At 41.8% G+C, this 26,417-nt stretch overlaps 1 protein-coding gene across 3 annotated transcripts in view; it reads right to left on the minus strand.

Moving 5' to 3' along the window:
• The window catches only part of inpp5l (inositol polyphosphate-5-phosphatase L), a 40,163-nt gene continuing 13,746 nt past the window's right edge, over nt 1-26,417 (minus strand). For 2 of the 3 annotated variants that reach the window (XM_083784125.1, XM_083784127.1), the window contains exons 4-16: nt 23,894-23,981; nt 14,982-15,045; nt 14,177-14,280; nt 13,782-13,834; nt 11,804-11,923; nt 8,389-8,473; nt 7,880-7,975; nt 6,960-7,034; nt 5,706-5,779; nt 5,153-5,264; nt 4,630-4,695; nt 4,274-4,333; nt 1-2,741 (exon numbers count right to left, since the gene is read on the minus strand). In XM_083784125.1, coding sequence (XP_083640251.1) covers nt 4,292-4,333; nt 4,630-4,695; nt 5,153-5,264; nt 5,706-5,779; nt 6,960-7,034; nt 7,880-7,975; nt 8,389-8,473; nt 11,804-11,923; nt 13,782-13,834; nt 14,177-14,280; nt 14,982-15,045; nt 23,894-23,981 — 979 coding nt within the window. In that variant the 3' untranslated portion in view covers nt 1-2,741; nt 4,274-4,291. The remainder of the gene's footprint in view (nt 2,742-4,273; nt 4,334-4,629; nt 4,696-5,152; nt 5,265-5,705; nt 5,780-6,959; nt 7,035-7,879; nt 7,976-8,388; nt 8,474-11,803; nt 11,924-13,781; nt 13,835-14,176; nt 14,281-14,981; nt 15,046-23,893; nt 23,982-26,417) is intronic. The other variant, XM_083784126.1, reaches the window with a different exon arrangement.

The raw sequence follows: 26,417 nt of genomic DNA on the forward strand, positions 1-26,417 counted from the left end.
TTACGATGAGTCCATTGGTTTTTAACTATGGTTACATTTATATAGTCGAGAGCCCAACTCACACGAGGAGGGCTGAATGCAATATATATTTGTCTGTTTGAATGCAACCAGGAAATGTAAGGGGTTAAATATCTATGGAACCGTGTGTAATATTAAAAGATAATAAATTACTAACATGCAGACGTTGGTCTATACATTTCAAAGGTTTTGAATTAGTTATTAAATCCAGAACTATGGAATCAAACCAGAGAAATAATTCACTTAAGGAAAATACACCATGAAACTAGTACTGCAACGCTAAGCAAAACAATAATAATAATAAACAAAGAAATCCTCTGTTGATGTGGGCAAGTTGCTTTCTGTGCATCTGTATTATTGCAATATTAGTGTTTGTAGTCCTGCAAATCGCATGTGTGCACATCCAGCTGTGTGTGTGTGTGTGTGTGTGTGTGTGTGTTGTCACTGCCCGTCATCCCAAAACATCTGCGTTCCTTTACTACAGTGTGGTAAGTATGTGGTAAGGGGTGTGGATTCAGCTGAGTTAGACAAAATGAAAATGTCCATTCATTCATGTCAACATTCAGTATGTCTTGAAAAATCTCAAGTATAGTTCATGGAATAAAGCACTTGGTATATTAATAAAACACAAGATGGTAAGCACAAGAAGGACAACACAAAGATCGCATTGCTGTTGTGGAGTCATTAACCACCTAAACCCTATACTTGGTCGACAGGCATCCCCTAAGGGGCTATACTAGGCCACCTGTTTTTCCCCTGCTACACCAAATAGCTTCATCGAAGATAGCCGTTCTACACGCGCACAATAAAGCTGAAGATTGACCATTTTCTGGGAGTGTCTGCCAAAGAATATATAGGGATGCTATGGTCCTCGTTAAGATTAAGTTAAGGTTTGGAGATATTTTGTCGTTGATTAGAAATACAAGGATGCTACTTTTCGTGAACGGAAATGCCAGCTTCCTTGCTCGTATTGTGGGAGGTGTAGGGCAGCTACTTGTCAAGTGCTGACCACCACTTCTACAACAAACAATAGTTAATCTAGCATTGTTTGAAATCCAATATATTGACCTTATGGTCATAATCAACACAAAAACCACACAGCGTGAGGTGTGATAATAACTTCGCCTGCACATATGCTACAGTAGCTACAGTAAAGGCTTCACTACTCTGCTAGAGCTACACTATCTATATTTCAATCTAGGTCAGTAGATCAAACATACAAAGGAGACCGTGAAGTAGCATTCTTGTACTTATGTTTCTCTGTTAGTTTAAAGTAATGGTCACGATAATGCTACACAAACACCAAAGTCCTTATAGTGGTGCCGGTCCACGGTCGAATGATCTAAACAGTAGTCTTCAAGAGACAAAAAGGTGGCCGCACACTCTGTTAGTCAAAGTGCCAATATTATATTTTAGGACACAGTAAATAAATAAAAATCACACTTGTGTGAAGAGATTTTTGGGGTCATGTTGATGTTCTCATGTCCGTGAAAAATGAAATAAATTTATAACAAGATGTATTTATATCAGCAAGGTGTCACTGATTATTTCCCCTAAACAAACATTAAAGTCCATAGACTTGGGCTGGAAGAAATTACAACATAATTTACCCTAAACAAACATTAAATTCCATAGACTTTGGCTGGGACGGGGAAATTATAATTAGGCTCTCAAGAAACATTAAAAGTCCATAGACTTGGCTGGCCTATGAGTGCCATACCCTGAAGAAGACCTGCTGAAACGTTTGGTTTCTTTATACTCTGCGTCCAAAAATAAAGTAATGCCACTTTGGCTACCAGTATTTTCAGCCCTCTTCTGGTCTCTTGAAGACTACTATTTAGGTTAAAGTACTGCAAAATGAACAGTAAACAGATATACAAAATAAATAACGGAAGTAAAACTGGTCTAAAATACAAAATAAAAGCATGTCAGTAGAACCGATGACCAATATTCAGATATAAACCCCTGACACTGTAAAAGTGTCAGGGTATTTACTTGGTTACTTGGTTAAGTAAGTAAGTATATAATTATATGTGTGTGTGTGTGTGTGTGTGTGTGTGTGACTGTGTGTGTGTGTGTGTGTGTGTGTGTGTGTGTGTGTGTGTGTGTGTGTGTGTGTGTGTGTGTGTGTGTGTGTGTGCGTGCGGCTGTGCGCGGGCGGGCGTGCATGTGTGTATGCATACAGTACATGCACTGTGGAGAGAGATGTATGCATAATATTGATGTACGGGTACTCGGGCCAAAAGACTACCCAGCACTGAGCACCCGTATCCTCAAAGTCTTAACATCATCTGGCCACATTCTCAAAGCGATCTCGCACACTGCGTACAAAGGCCAACGACCGCAGGGAGGAGGAATCCGGCGGGGAGCATCCCTGATGTCAACCATGTGTTCAGGTCGGAGGATGGAAGACTTATGGTCCATCCGGCAAATTGTCTGTCACACAAAAAATCCATAATGCTGCTGATGATCAAATCTGCGCCGATGTCACCCACAGCCGTGGGAATCAATACGTCGCCGTGAGATCGGGAGTGAGACATCAGTGAAGTGTGGATAGGGAGAGAGAGGTTGGTGATGGTGCTGGTGGTGGTGGTGTAGGCCAGGGAGGGGGATGGTGGAGTTCCTGTCAGAGACGAGGAAGAGGAGGGTAGAAATCTTATTGCTGAACCTCTTGGTACTCGTTCTGTAGTGGGGCAGGACCTCAGAGGTTGCTGCGGTTGGACCTGCGGTATATGGCACAGGAAAACATTTAACATACACGGAATGACGGTGTTGGTGCTAGGACACTGTAGCCAAGCAGGTACTGTAGTAAGTTAGGTGCTGATAGCCTGGTAAATCCGGTAGCGGAATTCAATTTCATTTTGCTGAATAAAAATGGAATTGAATTCTGCGTTTCGGTTGGTTTACCTAGACTAAGACTCACTACCTGTGACTTCCACTGCTGGCCTGCTCGCTTTGCCTAAAAAAATGGCAACTAAAAAATACGGGGAAGCAGCTTTTTGCTTCTATACGGGCCGTCGGCATGGAACAAGCTCCCACTGTACCTTCGTTAGGCAGCCTCTGTAGACATTTTTAAAGCTCAGCTTTTTTTTTTTTACATTGATTTTAATTGATCTTTTATTTTTTATAATTGTTATTCATGTCCTCACTGTATTGCATTACTGCTTGTTTTTTAATGTCGTTGCCTTGCTTTTCTTTTATTGTCCATTGTTCTGTAAAGCACTTTGAGCTGCATTTCATGTCATGAAAGGTGCTATACAAATAAAGTTTTATTATTATTATTATTAAGGTGCTGGTTCTAGGAAATTGTAGCCAAAGTACTGCAGGCTCATTGTATGGACACTTTCTTTCCCCCAGAAATCACTGAACCATAACCTCACAGAGGTACTATACACTGTAACTATATTATGGCGGTTGGCGAGCCGCGTCTTGTATTGCATGTTTCTCCTCTCTCTTTCTTTGCCCTTGGTTTCTCGTTTCTCTACAGTGACTGACTGATAATAATGCATAAAATGGCAACAATAAAAAAGAAAAAGATGATGTGCCATATTGCCTACTGTAAGTTTCTCAAAGGGGCAAGCCTAGAAGTTAGAACTAAGAATCCCCTCTGCAGTGCATTCCTGTTCAAGTAAAAGAAAACTCCTTGACAACTCTTAAGTCCCACCAATACATGGGGTTTCATTATTCTCGGTCTGTCCAAAGAGGAATCCTCATGAAAAAGTTGTCCATCCTCTGAAAAGGCCATTTAAACGGCAGCAAAACAAAATCACGACCGTAAAAATGCCAATACCCACCGTCGGCTAAAATGTATGTCTCTCCAGCCGGCCGTCCATCTGGTAATTAATGAAGAGTGGGCCAACATTGCACTTGGTTGTAGCTATAGTGACAGTGCCGAGGATTCAATGGACATAGATCAGAGAAAAGTGCTGATCACTGATGGTCCGACTACATTATGCACAAAGGAATGGCTGTGTCCCCTCGCCACTTCATCTTAGTTCATATCGCCAGTCCACTGGGCCAGTCTGCCGCGATGGCTCTCTGGGGACCAGACCCCTGAGCTGAACAAGATTACTGTGATCACTCTTTTTACACACACTGATCTCCCACCCTCCCTCCCACCCTTTGGAATTTTCACACACATTCAAGCAAGTGCACAAGCTCAAACACACGCATGCACGCACATTTACACAGACTACACAGTGGAGTACACTTAAATGCAATACATGCTCGCAGGCTGGCACTCACAGACTCTTACCATTAAGAGGGATCCGAGTCAATGTTCATTTGTCTTCATTGAGAAGAACAAGAAAACAGGCTGTGTTGGGCAGACAACAACATACGAAAGTTAGTATACTTTTACTGTGCGTACCTATCTACCTATTTGTATAGGTATTTGTTAGAACACACAGCATGTAACGCTATTAACCACTTTGACTTCATCACTATACATTTCATCATTATGACGAATAGTGAAAATAGCCAATCTACAAGCTCATAACATGCGTTGTGAGCTTGCAGATCTGCTACTTCTCTATTTTTGGACATTTTGGAAAACTGTTTGAAACAACAATGACATGCCCAAAATGTGTATGCAAAGTTAAAAGCGTTTACCTTGTGGTCTCCCATACAGACATTAGGACCCAGGGTATTGTATACCACACTGTCACTGTCATCTCTCTGCAATGTCAAAGTTGTAGATCCATTAAAACAGTTTTCTGAAAAACCTACCGTTATGTTGCTATACCAGGACCACCAACATTTAAATGTTTTTAGTCACAGACCCACATTTCAAATATTTTGTTCCAGGGACCACCCAGAAGCAAAGATTGGTTTAAAAATGTCTGACTATAGAGCGTCACAGTGCCGCCCCCTTTCATGACGACGCCAGGCCCAGGAAATGAATCCCAATGCATTTTTCCCATAGACATTTCAAAAAGTATTTATTTAAAGACCTTTAAGCGTCGTACGAAGCCAACTCGAGTCGTGACAAATCATGACAACAAACACAATATTTTGGACCAAACAAATAATTACTAAGAAGAAATATCTGCAATTTTTTGAATATCCATGCTAAAATCTAAAATGACACGGATGCTTTCTCGGTTTTAACGGGCGATGTCTGGCAGATACTGACTCTGTGGATGAACTGTTGGGCAGAGTGAGACGAGAGGATACGGTCGCACCAGGATGGACAGCGCGTGTTCATGTACTGCGTTGGTTTAGTGTATTCTTCACTGTAGGGGTAACTGTGAGGAGAGAGAGAAGAGATGGAGAGAGTGTCTTATCCACTTATGGTCTACATACGTACTTACTGTTACTATACTATTAGTCATATCATGACAAATAGTTAATATAGCCTATCTACAAACCCTGTGAGCTAGTAGATCAGCTATTTTCAAATTACATTTTGAAAGCATTGAAAAAGAAAATAAGACTGCTTTATTTGATCATAATAAAATTAATAATACTAGATGTAATGGAGTAAAAGATATATATATATATATATATATATTGTCAGTTAAAAGTAGAGGTAGAATGGCAGGCATAATAATCCTTATAAGGCAGGTAGGGTATCATTAGCAGCAGTGTGAATTGCAGAGAATGTGTATTATGGAGACAGAAGGCTGAGGGTTCAACATGACAACAACACGTACTGTAGCTCAGATAAGACGACACACGTACTGTACCTGGGTGGAAACAGGATTTCCTCTTCCCTGATGACATCGTGAAAGGCTGTGGCCTCCTTGTCATATTTTAAAAGCTGAAGGATGAGAATAAATAGAGACTGCTAAGGACGATGTCTGAATATAAGATTACGCACAACACTGACGTAGGGTCCTATAAATCATGCACTCACAATAATCGCACATGCACAACAAAGGCAAAGCATGTGCACGCCAGATAAACTGTCGTTTTATCAGATCACTCTATCAATCACCATTAATAGGAGTATATTTCCACTGTGATTATTCGATTGTTGCTAGGCAGTGTATTGTATTGTGTCAAGGAATGCTGAGTTACTGATGTGGGATAAAGTTAGACATGTGATCAATGTGGGTCATCAGCAAAGCCATTGTTTTCCTATGGTACGGCACGGCCTGCCATGTGCTTTTCTCCTCTATTTTGTCCAGTCGCTCCTCGAGGTCAGACGTGTTCCGGAGCAGTTCAGCAGTTTACTTGTATTGACGACATTGTCATCACTTAGTCATACTGAGTGTAGTATGATTGCCTGGCTCATATGCCACACATGGGATCATTTCTTGTTTTTATAATATGTATACTCTTTATGTGTGATTCTTCAAATTAGGGGAAGTTCTCAATCAGAGAAAGCTTCTAACTTCTGCACAATGTGTTTATATATGTATGTATTCCTTTCTTGTGTTTTTTGAAGGGCACTATCCCCTCATCTGCCCAGCTTTCAGGGTTTGTGTAAACACAAACATTGGCTTGCGATTGGCTGTTCACCCCATAGCGATGATTTGATTGGCTGAGCAAAGTACACATTGAAGATATAAGTGAGGGCAGAAAAGTAAAGATGGAAAAGTGAGGACGCAAATTGTGATTGGCCAGAATGAGATGATGTATGATGATAGGAGCGCCCCTCACTTCACACGGGTGTGATTTTTTTTACTAGCAGTGTTACTAGACATACATTACCCACTTCAGTCTTTATACATTTCGGCCATTTAGAAATAGCCGTTCTACAAGCTCACAATGTGTCGCGATGCAACGCATTGTGAAGTTGTCAAAGGATATGTACATTTTGTACATTTGAAAACTCGTCGGACAATGGCTGACAACAACGTCTCCACTCCAGTGGAGCATACTGGCTCCATTATATGGTCTTGATAAGTAACCTACTGGTTGATATGGGTTGATAACATTCAAATCCGCTATACAGATGTGTGGGGCTAAATCAAAGTTCAAGTGGAACGTCTTACTGCTCTGCCATTGTCCTCCCTGAAGACGGCCTCGTGCAGGTAGGCAAACAGCTTGGCCTCAATGTGGAGAAGAACCTGAAGTAAAACATATGGAATATATTACATGTTACAGTACAGTAAGTGAGAAACCAGTACGTAAGTGGAAAAAATCGGAACGGGGGGGGGGGGGGGGGGGGGCGCCTGTTTTTCCAGTGCAAGACGCAGTGACTGGCCGGATCGGGGCCGGGTACCTTTGAGGCCGGGCCCCCCCCAAGGGAAATGGCCGCCGGGGTGAAATGCGTCATCGGGAGGTAGGGTGGCGTTTGCCGGACATCGGTGGGCCGTCGGCCTCCTGTTCACCATCGTTTATTTATTTATTTTCCACTGGGGCCTTGATGGTGTCGCAGTGACGTAAATAGATTCTCAATGTAATGGGTTCCGGGACCCAGGGGTGGTCTTTTAGATGGGTCCCAGGGACATTTTATGACTCTTACTTCAACAAGAGTACAGTACTGAGTACAGTATTGCATCCCAGGACCCCCGGAGGGTGACATGATTGCGTCCTTTCTCAATTCAGTGAGTCTAAGGATGCAGGATGCAGGCTATTTGCATCACTGGTGTCGTAATGGCTGATTTTACATTTGGTTGCATGCTGAAAATAACTGTGAGTGAGATCTGTGATTTTCAGAGTGCAACCAAAAATAAAATTACTTGTCTTTTAGTTCTACTGGATCTCTTCTCCACTACTGTACCTCCCTAAGTCTATTATTTACGAAATTGTCAATATATTTAGTCTTAGTTTTAGTCATCATAGGTTCGTTTTTATATATTTTCGTCAGTGAAAAAAGGTAGTCTTAGTTGACGAAATCAACGTATGGAATATAATAATATAATAATAAACAAATAAAAAAACATGTTTTGTTGGTTTCCTTTTGTGTCACCTTGTGGTCGTTGTCCTTCTCTTCACAGATGATCTTCTCCACTTCATTGCTGCTGTCCTTCTTCACAGTCTGCACATCTGCAGAGGTGGATAGGTGCTGCACGCGTGCACACACACACACACACACACACACACACAGGTCACGGTCACATGTGCTACATTTCCCGCCCATCTTAGTAGGAAGCAACACAATTCTATAAACTACTGTGTGTGTGCACTGTGTGCGTGTGCATGCATCCTACACTACAGTACCTGCACTAGACTGTGTGTGTGTGTGTGTGTGTGTGTGTGTGTGTGTGTGTGTGTGTGTGTGTGTGTGTGTGTGTGTGTGTGTGTGTGTGTGTGTGTGTGTGTGTGTGTGTGTGTGTGTGTGTCGTCCGACACTACAGTTCCAGCACTAGACTGTGTGTGTGTGTGTGTGTGTGTGTGTGTGTGTGTGTGTGTGTGTGTGTGTGTGTGTGTGTGTGTGTGTGTGTGTGTGTGTGTGTGTGTGTGTGTGTGTGTGTGTACCTGCACTAGACTGAGCGTGTCCAGGCGGAAGTTGAAGTCTCCAAACAGGAAGAAAGGGAGGGGAGCGCAGCTGCTGTCTGATATCCTGACAGGAAGGAAACAGTGGTGGTGTTAGTAGACACATACTGTACTGTATACTGTATCATCACCATTAACCCATTCAATTAAGACCCGGGGCCCATTCTACAAATGTCCTATGCTGCCATAATTATCACTGGTTCTCGGTGGGGAACAAAAACAATGCAACGCCAACCGGAATACACCACCGGAAAACGATTGTTTTCTTTTTTCTTTTTTTTACCGGATCTCATGGCTAAGTTTTAGAATGAATACCAGGCTTTCCTCCACTGTGGAAAGCCGTGGTTACATCCTTGGTACTTTTGGTAAGTAAACCAAAAGCTCACTACAAGTATGGGGTTTAACAGTCTTTGCGGTCCAGTGGGCAACAATGAAGCATGGAATCCTCTTTTGTTGCCGTCTCTGAAATAAATCTAGTGGTTTCGCTCGTAGAGCACCATGCTTAGTTTGCAAGTGCCTCTCTAATTTACTTGGCAATGCTCTCGTTAGCAAGGACATGGCCAGTCCATGTAAATCCATATGCAAGTTATTTAGGGTCATATAAAGTATTTTACTTCTTTTCGTTTTAGTCGTGCCGCTGTCACTACAAGGTTCTGACCGTCTTGGGACCGTACCCAAGTTCCCTCAGCCCTATGTTCCCTCAGCCCTATGTTCCCTCAGGCCTATGTTCCCTCAGCCCTATATGTTCCCTCAGCCCTATGTTCCCTCAGCCCTATGTTCCCTCATTCCAAAACAGACAGGGGGGGGGGGGGGGGGGGGGCTGTAAGGCATCAATTATACTATAATGCTAGCCATACAGTAGTTCACCCTGCAGCAACAGAACACATTACAGATACCAAGTTACAGCAATGACACTACTGCATGGGGTCTAGTCTACACACTTTAATGAACTGACACCAACTATTTAAGCTACGTTTTTTTTCCCGTTTTTTTTTTGCGGCTTACGCCTTTTATTGATTTTTGAAGGGACAGACAGTAGGCTGACAGGAAACGGGAGAGAGATGGGGGGATGACATGCAGTAAAGGCCGTGTCGGGTCCGGGAGTCGAACCTGCGGCACACTGCGACTGGATTACCAGTCCGGTGCCCAGACCGTTACGCTACGGCCTGGGCCTATTTAAGCTATGTTGACAAACAAAACTAGTTTAGCCTGTATAAGACTGTATAAGGTCTGTATAAGACCCATTTATTGAAATCCCAAACATGGAATATACTTGGACCATGTATTATGCCACATATAATGCCTGTCTCAGGACGGCCACCAGTATACAGTGGATAACTTCCCAGTCTTTCTGGGTAAGTTGGGTAACTATATAGCTACTTTAACCCTGAAATCCCAATTTTGGGCATGTCATTATAGGCTAAGAAGAAAGGACAATTGCTGATCTACAAGGTCACAACATGCCGTAATGTGTTGTGAGCTTGTAGATCGGCTTTTCCCCAAAAATAAGTTTTGATAAATGACTTATTTTAAAATGTGTAGCGCAGTGGAATAGAGTAGACACTATGACACGTCAAGAGTCAATTAGTACTATAGGCTATACATTTGTGTTCTGGTAATATCATTGATCACTTGTTTTGCATGTCCGTGGCAAAAATAAAATATTAATGGAAATGTCCATCACATTCACAAGCTGGCAAAGTGATTTCCCCGGGTGCAGATAGCTGCTGTATTATCATGGTTATTGGTGGTGGCGGCAATATTAATAATTTTAGTCTGGATATATCAAATCCTGTGTTGAGGATCACACAAGAATAGCATCACTTTATGGACAAAATAACACCCAAAAGGGTTCATAATTTCAGTCTGCTTGAGGTGTAATGCAGCTTTAAACAAAATAGCAGACAGTGGCACTGGTACATATCTGAACTCATCTTCTCACAGTGCGTGTCAACCACATAGCCGACACTTCTCAGCTTCAATGATGTTTTTCATACCAATCATTGCATAGAAGCATCATGGTTTTGATATGCGTACACACCCATGGCACTGTGCCAAGAGAACTCACAAATCAAACGCACGTACACGCAGTCAAGTTGTCTACAGTCTACCGATGTTAACCATCTCAAACCCTCACCCTAACCTCCCACGGGGAAGCACACCTAAACCTAACCTAAGAGTCGGAGGACGGAACGTTTGTTCTACCCCATTGGTTCTCTGGGGTCCTAATATAAGGAGTGTTCTACCCCATTGGTTCTCTGGGGTCCTAATATAAGGAGTCTTCTACCTCATTGGTTCTCTGGGGTCCTAATATAAGGAGTCTTCTACCCCATTGGTTCTCTGGGGTCCTAAAATAAGGAGTGCCGTAACAGAGGCTTGTCATGTCAGCTGTCACTCAACTCAATGAAGGCGTGTTTTGAACTGTAAAACAATCTGCCCATTTTGACCTATTTAGTTTTTCTTGCAAATATTTGATGCTGCTGCTTTAGATTCTACCAGCATATAAACACAGCAGAGGCCCTTCCAGGGACCCCTGGGTGTCACAGGCACACAGTTTCATTCGACTATGAATGGGCCTTTTGCGCCATGACACAGTACGTGCTCTCTTACCCTTATATGCTCCAAAGGCTAACTGAGCTGACAGTTCTGACAGTTCTAAAGCTAAATGCTCTGGGGTATGCCCTATGCCCTATAGGTATACCAGGGTCAACTCACATAAGTTATCCAAACCTAAAAGTCTATGTACGTGACCTGCCTCGTCTAGAGGCGACACCCAGGACTACATGAGTCATAGCAAGCTCTGCCACGTCCAGGTTATAGAATCTTGCAAAAAGTTGACGGAGATGACCAACTTGCAACCGTACACACGATATGGTTCAAGAGTTATAAGCCAAAACGTAAAGTGGGCTGTTATAGCGCCACCATGAGGCCGACCGATATAATTATAAGTTAATTAATTTGAGTAATTATTATGAACCTATTATTATGACGAGACGAGACAAGCTGTCAGCCAATTTCATTGGGAAAAAAATGCTGTCTGTATTACACTATACACTATTATACTTATTACACTATTACACTATTATACTTATTACACTATTACATTTATTAAACTTGCACTTATCGGATTGAGGGAACATAGGGCTGAGGGAACATAGGGTCTGTTTTGGAATGGGGGAACATAGGGCTGAGGGAACATAGGGCTGAGGGAACATAGGGTCTGTTTTGGAATGGGAGAACATAGGGCTGAGGGAACATAGGGCTGATCCCACTGTCTTTTGCCAGCATTTGGATCACGTACAGAACCGCTTCTGACAGCAGACGTATCCAATGCAAGTATCCTGGTTGGCACACCTGGCCTGAATGAATTAAATCAAATAGGTCTTGAATATCAAACCTGTTGATGACGTATCTGAGTGCCTTCTTGCGGTTAGCAGAGTAGATAGAAGGGCTGCAGTTGCAGGCGATGAGGTTGGAGGCATCATGGAACAGATGGACATTGACCAGGTCTAGACCTCTGTGAACAGAATGCACGCACGCACGCACGCACGCACACACGCACACACACACACACACACACACACACACACACACACACACACACACACACACACACACACACACACACACACACACACACACACACACACACACACACACACACACACACACACACACACACACACACACACACACTAATGTGAGACATGGCAGATGGAGGAAGAAAACAGGAAGTGTTCTCACAATGACAAATCCTGAATTCTATCTGGTACATGGATGTGTGTGTTTGCACACGTGCACGTGCATGTATACTGTATAATATGTGTTTGTGTGTGCATACAGGTCTGTTACAGGGCTGTCACTTTATGAGCAGCTTACTTATCAGTTAGTGCACTTGTGGCCACAAACAAACACATTTGTCTTTCTGGGCCGAGAAACATTCAGTCTCCCTTTCTCTAGTTGTCACCCGGAAAACAATTAATGTGCATCCAACACACGGGCTATGTTGACTTACAGCACAACCTTACGGCTACAGTTTCTGGCCTCTTCATAGTCAAACATCCCCCCCCCCCCCCCCCACACACACACACACACACCCAATGGTTAAAAAAAGAAGAGCAAATAGTGACTATTGTACCCAGACAACAGAAGTGTTTGCTAAACTGGACTTATACTTGAGGCTGCTGCAGCAACAGTGAATAATAGTTACTAAACAGATTGAGGTTGAGAACTGGAAAGTCTCTTTGTTGTTTGTTCAGACCAACAGAGACTTATTTGAAATGCATGTAAAAACAGTGAAAGTATTTGCTAACTAGATAAAGTGCCCCTCGGGGGACAGATCTCCACCAGGGCAGGTCAGGTTGTGGCCTCCTGGTGGCGCTATAATAGGTAAATGTGAAAAGGGTGTAATTTCTTCTTACGCCATGGATGGCAATTGGATGATTTGAAAAATGTGTTTTGCAAAAATCCACCTGTTGGTGGCGCTATAACAAGCCAATGTGAAAAGGGTGGGATATATTCCTCAGTTTAGTAGGAAAGTCTGTGAAAGATTTTACGTAAATTGCACACTGCGTTCATGATTTGAGGCATTTTGTTCCAAAAATCCACCTGTTGGTGGCGCTATAACAGGCCAATTTGAAAAGGGTGGGATATATTCCTCAGCCTAGTAGGAAAGTCTGTGGAAGATCTCACGAAAATTGCATGCTGCGTTCATGATTTGAGGCTTTTTGTTCAAAACGGGCCAATCCTGCAAACTTTGAAAGCCAATGTTAGCGAATTAGAATTAAAATATGAAATATCGGACAGATCCGTCTTGAACACATGACAATAGAAATAGTGTGTAATGATTTGCATGATTTTTTGACAGAATCTGCAGGAGTAAAATCAAAAAATGTTTTTCAAAAGTTGGCCTCCTGCCGCTATAACAGGCTGTTCTGGAAATTTTGGGGCAGAGGTTCATCCAGGGCTTAAAGCCCCAAAAAATCCCAAGACTGAAAATGATTTTTTGCTAATCTGCACTGATGCCATTAAATGACCCCTATGAAATCCTCAGGACTGAAATCAGTCCCCAGGACTGAGAACTTTAAGCCCTGTTCATCGTTGGCATCCAGGGAGTGTGTGCAAAAGTTGGCATCGACCGGATTAACGGTGCCGGAGATTAGCTCACGTTGCCAGTAGGCATGTCCAGTACCTACTGTATTACCTCCATGCATTTATTTCTGTCCAGAATGTGAGGTAGAATAAACTGTACGGAAACATCTTGAACTAAATGTTTCTACTGGATAAGAAAATCGACTGGACTGAACCTGAGTCCACCAGTTTTGTGAAGGCGATGTGAGACGTCACAGTAACATCTTACAGTGTACAATACTTACTGGTTGTGTATGATCCATCTGGTCCGCATGAAGCCCTTTCTGGACCACTTGAACTGTAAGACAGCACATCTTTATTCAGATTAAAAGGATTCACAAAAAGGAAGCACTCAATGGAGGGACAAGCTGGTAATTATTGATTGCTTCACATAATTTGTCTCATCTCCCCGTCAGAATAGGCAGACCCCCAGCAGACCCATTTATCTCCCGTTTGGCCCACCCGCATCCCTCCCCACACCCACGCGTGCAAACGCACTATGCATGTACCATGCAGACAAGTACACACACACACACACACACACACACACACACACACACACACACACACACACACACACACACACACACACACACACACACACACACACACACATACACATACATACATACATACTCACATCAGGCCAGAAATTCTTTGGGAATTTTTCCTTTTCCACCGTGGATACCCCGTCCAGGGACCCCATATACTTGTTCTGTCCCGACACTGCTTTAAAATCCTTAACTGTGAGAGGCCGAGGGGAGCGAGAGAGAGAGACAGAGCGAGAGAGAGGAGGAGGAGAGGGGGGGAGGGGGGGGGAGTGGAGAAGGGTAAAAGAGTGAGAACACATGCAAACACCAATCAATAAAGTGGTGTTAACCTCATCAGAGCAGCATACATGATGAGAGGATCTATATGGGGGACCATTAGGCTGTGTTTGGCGAGCGAGTGCCAATCGGCCCCGGTCACACAGAAAGTGGCAGGCCCAGGATGTTTATGGTCCTTCCATAAGCCTTTTCTGACGAGCTTTTTCAAGCCTAACGTGACTGGACTATGCAACGGGAAAAATAACAGCCCCACTTTAAATTCAGATGCTGTGCAAATGTCTGGCCAAAGCGAGGGGTTGCCATCAAACGGCGATTTTCAACGGCATACAGTCGCACGTTAACCTGATATAAATACAAAACACATAAATAAATCCTGACGGGAATCTCTTGGATGATTTGCAATGATATGCAACATTGCTCTTTCCTGCTAATGTATGAAGCCACGGATGAAGGTGATGCTGTGGGGAATAGTTGTGTTTGTGCTCTGAAAAACATTTGTATATTCAGCGGCAGGAACAAAATCGATGATGAATAATTGTTTTGTTGATCTATTTAGTTAGTTATGTTTATTATTTGGAGGTCGGTGTGAATTTCAGTCAGGTGGGAGGGAGATGTTACCATTAAAGTCATACTGGTAGATGTCCTTCAGTCCCTTGTGAATGAAGTACATGCTGCCCAACGCCTGATGACAGAAAGAAGAACGAATTGTCAGACAGCTGTGACAATGTACGATAACAGTGCAAAACATATTCATAATTATGCAAGAAAGTGCTAAAAATATATGTTATTTAGACATTCTTATATAGTAAAAACGTTAAACCTACTAAATAATAATAACCCAAAGCTGTCATGTACAGTATGAGTTGAAATTCGGCAAAAGGGACATTGTAAATGAATCAACATTCTAATGAACCAGAGTTATCTGAAAGGCTACAATTTTTATTATTATTTTTTGTCAGACTGGCAGTTCCCAGTGGTTCTCTAACTAACATGTCATGTCAAGGACCCCCAAATGGATGTGTATTACGCTGCAGACACCCATTTGAAAAGGTGTTGTGCCAGGGACCTCCATAAGAGAAGACTTTTGTTGTTAATTAGATTTAGTACAAAATTCTACAGCTGTCTACACACAGTGAAAGCTAGCTGGTTAAATAATAATTAAATGTAACTGTTCTTCATCTTGCTACCCTCCGGGCCCCTAGCACCCACTCAAGGATCCCTGGGGGTTACCGGACCCAACTTAGGTGACCTAGCAGCATACCTACAAAAATAAATAATAAAACATAATACAATCTGTATTTAGCGAGAAAAGGATTCCATTTGTCAATCATCTAGAAAGAAAAGATGCTTTAAACCAATGCAAAAAGAAAATTCAAACAGCCACTGAAAGAAGAAAAGGTTAAATGGCTATTATTGTATCCCACAATTCTTGTAACCCATTTTTTCACCTGGTGCCAATGGCTAAACTGTAATCCTGAGCGCTACTCTCCCTCTGCCAACCTGAGGAGGGCCCTGAACTGAGCTCATGCTTCCTTCAATGCATGAGGAGTGAGCCGGCCGCTTCTTATCACCTGGCAGGGGAGAGTTTCCCTGGTAGGACGTAGTGTGTGGAAGGAGGTCAATGAACACGTTATTCCAACCAGTTTTTACAACTACTGAAATATTTGTTTTCTAATTTATGGAATTTATTTAATTTTTATTTTATTTCTTCATTAATAATAATAATAATAATAGGAACGTCTTTAGAAATTGTTTTGAAATAATAATAATCAAAAACAAAATGTAGGAAACAAAAAATAGGGGGACCCATAAAAATGTGTCTGCAACACACACACACACACACACACACACACACACACACACACACACACACACACACACACGCACACACGCCTCCCCCACACACACTCTATCTCACACACACACTTTAACACCCAATCATCCTTGACATGGGCTGACAATTTTTAATGTACTAACTGCCTGCTCCACTGATCTGATTAATCACACCCTGAGAGATCAATAAAGACAGAAAATTAAAACAATTTAAAAGGTATTAAGCAGTAAGGTCTGCTGTCTGCCATCGTGGCTGCTGCTGTGACTGAGGACTCTGTGTGTGAGTGTGTGTGTGTGTGTGTGTGTGTGTGTGTGTGTGTGTGTGTGTGGGGTTGGTTGGGTGGGGGGCACTCAGAGGGTCTGGGGTGTGACGATCCACCGCGCACCCACATACCGGTATACCCCCACCTCCACCCACCACCCCACCTCTGGCATGAGAGATCTCTCCCTGAAGAGAGCATTTATCTTAAGTGCCAAAGCCATCCTCATTTAATGGGATTGAACTGTCCCCACTGTCCAGCGCCAGTGGCCAGCAATTAGAGACGAGCCTGTCCAAAAGTAGGTTAGAGCAGGGATTCTCAACCCTTTTCAAGGACCACCTATCTTTGATATGCAACCAAACCCCCCACTATGAGCCCTATTTGATTAAAACAAATGTTTATCTCTGGGACTAGTGGTGGAAAAAAGTACTTGCATGTTTTACTTAAGTAAAAGTATCAATATTGCAACATAGAAAGGGCTGAAGTGGTTACTGTATGTTTTGTAATAATAATGGAACACCTGCCCAAAAGCATTTTCTCAACTGGTGGTCTGTGGTGGACCACTGGTGGCCTGTGAAGGCATTGCAGGTGGTCCCTGACCATGCATTTTGTAATGTAGGAAAGTAGGAGATTTTATTTTATTTTATTGACCACTAGTTGAGAAACAAATGTAGTAAATTACCTGGTGACCTCTGATGACACGTCAATGTTGTCAGTTACTGGGAAGCCGGACGTCGAGAACTTCCACAGCAAAGGGAGCTATAATAATCTCAAGGGAAACTTGGATTTGGGGACCCCTGGATTGCCTGGTTGAGTCACCATTATCAGGAAATGTGCCCATATAATCAATGGCATGTGTCTGGCTGTCTGCTCATACTGTACATACCCGGTACGTTGCATTGAATCAGTTAACATGAGTTTAATATGGAAGGTTAAGAGAACAGAATAAGGGAAACCATGGAATAGCAGTGGTTCTCAAATTGAACCAGGGCTTGATTCAATTCACCTCAAATGAACAAATTAAATTAAGCCCTTTAAAAGACATGAATACATTTTCAAGCGTTTCCGCCCATACCCCCCCCCCCCCCCAACACAACAGTTGTTCCCAGGTTGATTCTCAGTCAGGATGGTGATCCGTGGGTCATAATCAGTTTAAAACCTCTGCCCTAGACTAAAGATCCCATGGGGGTCGCCGAAGCACAGTTTGAGAATGAGTGGGTTTGAGCATGTTCACTGTTCAGGGAAGGACAAAGTTGTTTTCACGTATTCAAGATTCAATAATTTATTTGCCATGTCAACAAGTTGATAGGAATTTGTCTTGGTTCATACTCAACATATACAGACAACCATAGATACACAAACAAGAAGGACAATACAATACAAAAACCAGCATAGGAAATTACATTCCGTTTTTTAAAGTGCTATATGCATATTTCTACGAGTTCAGATGTCTAATGGCTACGGGGTAAGTGCTATCTCTGAAGCGAGATGTTGAGCTCTTGATACTTCTATATCTCCTACCTGATGGGAGGAGATTGAAGAGGTAATGTGCAGGATGGGAGTTGTCTGCAATGATTTTATTTGCCTTCCTAATTATTCTGGTGGAATAGAGTGAGGAAAGTGTAGGGAGGCTACTGTACATCCAATGTTTTTTGATGCGCTGTTTTATGTTGCACTCTGAGTCCAGAGAATCATACATGTCTCAGGACATTATTCAGAGTTTGACTATTCACACATGTTTCATGATGCAACAGGAGATTGTCAGTGACAGACGCGTTCTACTTGAAATATTCTGTTCGTCCGCACAACTGAGGGAGGTAAAAAACGTCTCGGTGCATGGTTGTGGAACGATCTGCAGACCAGACTCAAATTGGCCTTGAAAATTCCCCTGAGAACTTTCAAAAGAATCATCTCAGATGTACACTCCAACATTTGCACATGTTCGGACCTGTACTAGCCTCTGTGTAGGCCTACCGGTATAATATAGTATATAGTACAGTATAGTACATACATATAATTCATTTCTGTACATACTGTACATTGTGTATCTACCCTATGTAAAACTTTGCACCCTTACGTCACTTAAAGATGTATTATTTTGGAGATGTTTGTATTGTATTTTCTATGTACTTTGAGGTGTACCATGGATGTACAATTGTCTGTTTTGTAATGTCATGTACGATGTAGCATTGATGTGTAGGCCTAATTCTATTTGTACCTCTTGGCCAGTTCCCACTTGAAAAAGAGACTTTGTCTCAATTAGTTTTTACTGGTTAAATAAAGGTTAACCCAAAGTTTAACGAGCTTGTAGGTCTGCTATTTTTGAAAAATTGTAAAAATTGAATATATATTCTTTCAAAGTGAATGTTTTTAAATCAGGTCTAAATGGGTTAAATAAAATAAAATAAATACATCACATTTATATTCCCTTCGTACAATGTTGTTATGTGCTGAAAATAGACAATATACAATCTACAGCACAAGATCACGACGCATACTATAGACATGCAGGAGGCACGTGTTAGCTCCTCCCATGCAACGGCGCGAGGGAGATGCGATATGATGAGATACAATCTGTTTTTTATTCATTTCCTTGCACAGAACATGACATATCTAAAAATAACATGTGGAATATGCATAGGAATTGAACTGTTGGACACACAGTCTCCACCATAAATCCACACATGCACGACAAACGGCTGTAAGGACTGCGCAAATAAAGATCAATCAAACCGATATTGAATTTCTAAGTGCATTTCACACACTCAAATGTCTATAATGAGGGTGCAATGTGTGACCAAGAACACAGAGGGGGAGTATGTTTAATTATTTGAAAATGAAAATAATAATAAAGACAGTTATGAAATAATCACTACAAACCTGTATTACTGTAGTGTATAGGATGTGAAACTTAGACAGTGGTGGAACGTAAGTAGGCTACATTTACTCAACTGCTGTACAAGATAGAGGTAATTTTACTTTGCTGGAGTGTTTGCAATTCATCTCAAAGGCAAAATATTTTACTTCTACTCAACTTTAGCTATTTGTAGATTTTGATTATCATTACAAATTGCGATTGTGGTATCATGAGTCAGAAATAGTCTGTCTAATACTGTATGTTGAATTATTGTAATTGATAAAACTATATAGATGGTTAAGTGAGTATGTTTGATCCGTGCTCTTTATTTTGTAGTTGCAATAAAAATATGCACATGCGTGTGTGCGTGCGTGTGGACACACACACACACACACACACACACACACACACACACACACACACACACACACACACACACACACACACACACACACACACACACACACACACACACACACACACACAGGTGTGTTGAAGCTGAAATAAACATAAAATACACACAAACAAAACAAACATACACCCATATGTGCAAGCATGCACATGCACACACGCACACGCGTGCACACACACACACACACACACACACACACACACACACACACACACACACACACACACACACACACTCTCTCTCTCTCTCTCTCCTCCACATACTCTGCCAAACACCGATCTTCATCAATCAGGTTTGTGCACAGTTTAATAAAAAAATATTGACTTACAAGTGATTTTTTATCAAAACTCCATTTGTACTGGGAATGCATGCAAGTCTGCTCCCTTGACACACACACACACACACACACACACACACACACACACACACACACACACACACACACACACACACACACACACACACACACACACACACACACACACACACACACACACACACACACACACACACACACACACACACACACACACACACACTTCAGCGTCCCAGGGCAGAGCCCCCCCACCCCCCAGAACTCTCTCTTGGCCATATAACTGATGATCTGGAGCCAACGGGAAACAAATTGAAAATCAATGCAGGTGGCACCAGTGAAATGAGAATGAGGCATCGGGGTGGGGGGGTGGAGGGGGGGCCCTCTGCAGTTCTCTCAGGGCAAGCCATGTGGGGGTGCAACTGATCCGGCACAGGGGGGGGGAAACACAGTCCCAGCTGTCTACAACTGCCCTCACACACTTTATTTATTGTGCACAAATGGGCTGGGATCAATAGTTTTAATCTAGAGTTAAATGTATTGACTTTGCCCTGTCGACACCCCAACACCTGGCCATTGACGTCCCCCCCTTTGACTTCACTCACAACGGCGTGTGGACACAACCATTGACCCCTACTGTCACCAGCACCAGGCTGGGGGTCTCACCTGGGAGGAGTTGGGGTTAATAGTTTTAGAAATACTCAGCCACTTTCCTCACATAGAAGACGATGGGCCCAATCAAGACTGGTGAATTTAAGCAACAGCGACCAGGCCAACCGTTATGGGGAAAACTTTAGGGGTGACAAATGTCTTTGCTGTACTTACTACAAAGTAAAGTCTTAACCACATAAACCCTAGCATCTCTATTCTGACCTCAAAATTTCTGAGGCAAACATTGGGGTGAAAATAGCAGACCTACAAGATGCATTCTGAGCTTGTAGATCAGAAAGTTTGGGCTAGAGTAGAGGGAAATACCAGAGGATCTAATTTAGCATAGAGCCCTGGGGAGTGGGGACTCCAGTCAACTAAGTATGTAGGGTTGAAGTGGTTAAAGTGTAAATATCTATCTTTTACACTTTCAGAGTTGAATTAACACTCAGGATTTGGCCCTTGGATGCTAAACCCCTTATCCCTAAACTACTTTGCATTTTTTACTATTTTGAAAAACATTTTTGAATAGTTAGAATAGCCAATCTACATTGACATGTTGTGAGCTTGTAGATTGGCTATTTTAACTAGGCTCCTAATCCAGCCTGACACCGTGTCACGAGTTCGAATCCCAATCCCGATGACCTTTGCTGCGTGTCACTCCCCATCTCTCTCTCCCCATTTCCTGTCGGCCTACTGTACTTAAATAAACTAGAATTCGACCGGCCTTTACTATACTGTACTGTTCCATACTGTACTGTATTGTGTCATACTGTACCATACTGTACTGTACTGCAACATACTGTATTGTACCATACGGTACTGTACTGTGCAATACTGTACCATACTTTTCCATACTGTACCAAACCTTTCCATACTGTACTGTGATGTGCTCTACTGTACAATACTATACCGTTCTGTACTGTACTGTACTGTAAAATACTATATCGTACCATACTGTGCTGTACTGTGCAATACTATACTGCTGCGCCCTGTGTGTGTGTGTGTGTGTGTGTGTGTGTGTGTGTGTGTGTGTGTGGGGTGTGGCCTAAAATGTGATGAAATTTGCATCACTGTGAAATGTTGCGCAATAACATGGTTTTGCATGCAAATGCAAACTGTACAGTAATTATGACAGTTGCATGGATGCAAAGTAGTGCGTTATGTCTGGACAGGCATGCCGGTGGTGTTGTGCACAGTGAAATGTGGGCAAACGGTGTGGTTTGGTAGGAGAAGGCGGACAAAGGCAGCCGGATAAACGGGGTGTGTGGGTTTTAATTAGGGTGGCAGGATGGCAGGATATCTTTAAAAAGATATTTTGCTGCGTGGCACACAAAATGGCTAAAGGTCGAATAAGTTGGAGTTAATAGTTTTAGAAACACTTCCCTCACATAGACCATCAGACTAAGTGGGACAGAGCAATTTAAACCATAACAAAACTGATGTACTGTAAGGCTCCATTTCTACACTCTTTCACGGTTAAATTAACACTGAACTTTTGTCTGAGGTTTAGAAAACAGAAGACCTGTTCTGGTGTAATAAGAGGTCCTTGGACAAGGTGGCAGGAGACAGAGCTTTCGCGAGAGTTGTGGAGATTGAGGCAGAGCCCACGAGCCAAGCAGCCTCCTGGCAGATGTATAATGGCACTTTAGTACCGCAGACAAACGCAGCAGAGCGACATGCTCTGGCTTACAGCTACTACGACGAGAGACCGGCGTTTAAACGACGGATGTGGATATGAAGCGTGGGTAGAGCCCAGAGTTACGTTACAAACCTGTCTTTAAATGGAACGGCCCTTAGACTGTACCCGACCCGTTCTATACCTACCATGCCAAACGCCACACTGTATTGTAATATATTTTTAAGATCAATGTCACTGCCTATTACCCTGCAAGTTTGTCTAATGTTGTATGCAGGGTCAAACAACCGTAAGAAACAACACAGACTCAGAGGTCCCGTGTAGAAATATCCATCGCTGTGAAAACGGTGCAGTGGAGGTGGTATCCCTACTCTTGAATTCCACTGAGAAATTGCGACGCTGGTATCGGGTGGAATGCGATTTCCACTGGTTGATAGCGTCAGGGGAGTGCCGACAGATTCAGGCAATAAGGTTATTTGAAACAGACGGTGCACTGCATTGGACACTAGATCTATATTTTCTATATTTCATACATTGTAATTAACTCTCTCCATTGGGAGATATATTCAAACAGGCAAAGAATACCATTTTCTATTTACAAATATGCAAATGTGCCCCAATGTAGTGCTCAGTTTTTTGCGGAACATTAGAATGTCATCACATACTACTTTAAACACACTACTGTGGGCATGAAATCAGTGGTGTAAAGTAACTAAGTACATTTACTTAAGTTCTGTACTCTACTAAATATACTTTACCTCAAGTAATTTTTTTATTCCAGGCTTTTACTTGTAACAGAGTATTTCTATATTGCAGTATTTATACTTTTACTTCAGAAAAACATTTGAGTACTTTTTCCACCACTGTGAAAATCATCATTTTTCAAGTGGAAAGAATATGTGAAACAATGCTTTATAATAGAAAATAAATGAGAATATTGTACTCCGTTAAAATTGACATACTCCCATGGTGTTGGTCAAATACCTCATAACTTCACGCTAGACGCTATAGCATAAGCAAAAGTTTGACAACACAAAACTGCCTACTTTAATGTAATGCAATATTAGTCCTTTTTATGTCAAACCTAATTGCAAGGAAGACAATACAACATTGGGTATGCCCACCTGTTCTAGTTTTTTAGCCTGGAAAAAGTACTCAAATGTTTTACTAAAGTAAAAGTATCAATACTGCAATATAGAATTAGTAAAAGCCTGGAATAAAAAAATTACTTGAGGTATGTACATATTTCAAATGGCCGAAATGTATATAGGGCTGAAGTGGGTAATGTATGTTTTGTAATAATAATCACAAATAATTGTAGTGGAGAAAAAGTATAAGATTTGCTTCTGAGATGTAATGGAGTAGAAGTAAAAGTACTGAAAATTTAAATACTCCAGTAAAGTAAATATTCCTCAAACTTAGTACAGTATGGGAGTAAATGTACTTAGCTACTGTACACACCACTGATGATCAGTTACTTATACTGCACTGTTCCCCCCCTCATAGTAAAACGCCACAACACTTATGTGGTAGAGGGCTCCATCTACTGGACAAAGAGGTGAACTGACCGTGAAGTGGTCCTCTGATTTGAAGTGGTTGTCCACGTAGACGCAACCACGGTCAAAGTCTCTCATCTCCTCACTGGTTTCAATCATCCTGCAGACACAAGAATTATTACTAAACACTGTCAAAGTCTCTCATCTCCTCACTGGATTCAATCATCCTGCAGACACAAGAATTATTACTAAACACTGTCAAAGTCTCTCATCTTCTCACTGGATTCAATCATTCTGCAGACACAAGAATTATTACTAAACACTGTCAAAGTCTCTCATCTCCTCACTGGTTTCAATCATTCTGCAGACACAAGAATTATTACTAAACACTGTCAAAAGTCTCTCATCTCCGAGTCCTCACTGGTTTCAATCATTCTGCAGACACAAGAATTATTACTAAACACTGTCAAAAGTCTCTCATCTCCGAGTCCTCACTGGTTTCAATCATTCTGCACACACAAAAATTATTACTAAACACTGTCAAAGTCTCTCATCTCCTCACTGGATTCAATCATTCTGCACACACAAGAATTATTACTAAACACTGTCAAAGTCTCTCATCTCCTCACTGGATTCAATCATTCTGCAGACACAAGAATTATTACTAAACACAGTCAAAGTCTCTCATCTCCTCACTGGATTCAATCATCCTGCAGACACAAGAATTATTATTAAACACTGTCAAAGTCTCTCATCTCCTCACTGGATTCAATCATCCTGCAGACACAAGAATTATTACTAAACACAGTCAAAGTCTCACATCTCCTCACTGGATTCAATCATTCTGCACACACAAGAATTATTACTAAACACAGTCAAAGTCTCACATCTCCTCACTGGATTCAATCATTCTGCACACACAAGAATTATTACTAAACACTGTCAAAGTCTCTCATCTCCTCACTGGTTTCAATCATCCTGCAGACACAAGAATTATTACTAAACACTGTCAAAGTCTCACATCTCCTCACTGGATTCAATCATCCTGCAGACACAAGAATTATTACTAAACACAGTCAAAGTCTCTCATCTTCAAGTTCTCACTGGATTCAATCATTCTGCAGACACAAGAATTATTACTAAACACTGTCAAAAGTCTCTCATCTCCGAGTCCTCACTGGTTTCAATCATTCTGCACACACAAAAATTATTACTAAACACTGTCAAAGTCTCTCATCTCCTCACTGGATTCAATCATTCTGCACACACAAGAATTATTACTAAACACTGTCAAAGTCTCTCATCTCCTCACTGGTTTCAATCATTCTGCACACACAAGAATTATTACTAAACACTGTCAAAGTCTCACATCTCCTCACTGGATTCAATCATCCTACACACACAAGAATTATTACACTGTCAAAGTCTCTCATCTCCTCCATCCTGCAGACAATTCAAGTCAAAGTCTCTCATCTCCTCCTGCAGACACAAGGATTATTACTAAACAATTACAGCTAATACCCTTATTTTCTCTTATCTGTGGGCCATTGCTACTGGGACACAAGCCAGGGTCTGATCAACCCTGGCTGGGTCACCTGAGGGAGGTGGCATGATTGTTGAATGACCCGAAACCCCTGATGATCTCAGGCACATCACTGAAGATGTGTCCCAGTGCATCTTCGTCTCACACCTTTCGATCTAGCATACAACATTGATGCATGCTAGATGTATACAAAGGGTGTGCTACATCTTGCCCCAATGCATTTCCAATGGAAGTCACATGGTTTGACACAACATTTGTGTTGTATGGCTTTCGGCTGTGTTTCGACTGCCCCCCCTCCCCCTCACACAACACAAATGTTGTGTCAAACCATGTGACTGACTCCCATTGGAAATGCATTGCGAGCTTGCATCGGCTATACATCTCATACAACAAGCATACATCAATCTGTTGCGAAGGTGTGAGTCAGGCCTTAGGATGTATCTTTCACTCTCTGATACTCACATAATACACAGGTTCTGTATTAACTTGGTGTTGTCGTAGTTGTTCAAAAAGGTTTTTTTGTTGTTTTTTACACACACATTTTTAGACTATTTGGCAGTGGTGGAAAGTACATTACTCAAGTACTGTACTTAAGTACAATTTTGAGGTATTTGTACTTTGCTTGAGTATTTCCAATATCCAATACGTTTATTTCTACACTACATCTTAGAGGCAAAATAGTGTACTTTTAGTTCACTACAATTATTTGAAAACTTTAGTTACTAGTTACTTATTACGTGTTATTTTTATTATTATTACAAACATACATTAACCACATCAGACCCATTTCGGCCATTTGAAAATACTTTTTTTACTTTTACTGAAGTAAATCTTGAACACCAGACTTTTACTTGTATACAGAGTATTTCTACATTGTGGTATTGTTAACATGTGAGTGCTTCTTTCATCACTGCTGCACTTCTGTTTTCACATTGTTGCCGTCTTCTTGTGCGCACAGACTCATTTGACTAACCAGTTCCACAGAAGCGAACGGCTGTGAAATGCCAAATACACATAAGGACAACTACGTAAGTGTGATTGTGATTGAATAAA

This window comes from Protomyctophum parallelum (genome assembly GCF_964188405.1).
Source record: "Protomyctophum parallelum genome assembly, chromosome: 15".
Lineage (NCBI taxonomy): Eukaryota > Metazoa > Chordata > Actinopteri > Myctophiformes > Myctophidae > Protomyctophum > Protomyctophum parallelum.